This window comes from Myotis brandtii, unplaced genomic scaffold, assembly GCF_000412655.1.
Source record: "Myotis brandtii unplaced genomic scaffold, ASM41265v1 scaffold320, whole genome shotgun sequence".
Taxonomy (NCBI): Eukaryota; Metazoa; Chordata; class Mammalia; order Chiroptera; family Vespertilionidae; genus Myotis; species Myotis brandtii.
The window spans coordinates 1,451,724-1,452,286 of record NW_005362270.1 but is presented as its reverse complement, the minus strand read 5'-3'; the positions used below and the strand labels follow the sequence as shown (position 1 = coordinate 1,452,286).

The 563-nt window shown below is 64.5% G+C and overlaps 1 protein-coding gene across 1 annotated transcript in view; it reads right to left on the bottom strand.

The window, feature by feature from the left end:
• Positions 1-433, bottom strand: part of SEC61B (Sec61 translocon beta subunit) — a 6,509-nt gene extending 6,076 nt beyond the window's left edge. The window contains exon 1 of the mRNA XM_005870652.2: positions 114-433. Coding sequence (XP_005870714.1) covers positions 114-116 — 3 coding nt within the window. The 5' untranslated portion in view covers positions 117-433. The remainder of the gene's footprint in view (positions 1-113) is intronic.
• Between the last annotated feature and the right edge of the window lie 130 nt (positions 434-563).

The following is a 563-nucleotide window of genomic DNA, read 5'->3' as shown; positions in this document are numbered from 1 at the left end:
CACTGGAGGGTGGGGGAAGCAGGGGAGCCGCGGAAGGAGGGCAAGGCGCAAGGCAGAAGTCGGGGCGCCTGGGAGAGGCGGGGACTAAGGAGGGACGGCTGGGGTCACCATACCATTCTGGAAACTGGAGGTGGCAGGGGCCCGAAGCAGACGGCAGGGAAGCAGCGGAGCCACTGGACCGGCGGCTGGAGAAACTGGTTCCGTCCCCGCCCCCAGACCTGCTGGCAGGGCCTCGGACTCCAAGGACGCCAGGGCTGTCCTTCTATCTGCCTGTAGAAATGTTGCTACCGGCGACTTGGTCCGCTGCTGCGTGGGATGTACAGATCTTCCATCTTCCTCCTTTAGATCACAGCATCCTTCATAGAGTCCAATTCGTACCAAAGGGCGGATATAGCCATGGCCAGAAGAGAAATTTCCTCCGGCGGTCACTAGGCACCCACAGACGTGCGCTGATGTGGCCTAACCTACGTGCGCGCCGCGGGGCGTGGTCAGCCCCGCTGAGGCCCCCGGGTGCCCTAGGAAGGAGCAGGCGCGCCGGTGCCTAAGGGTGCGGGACACCCGGG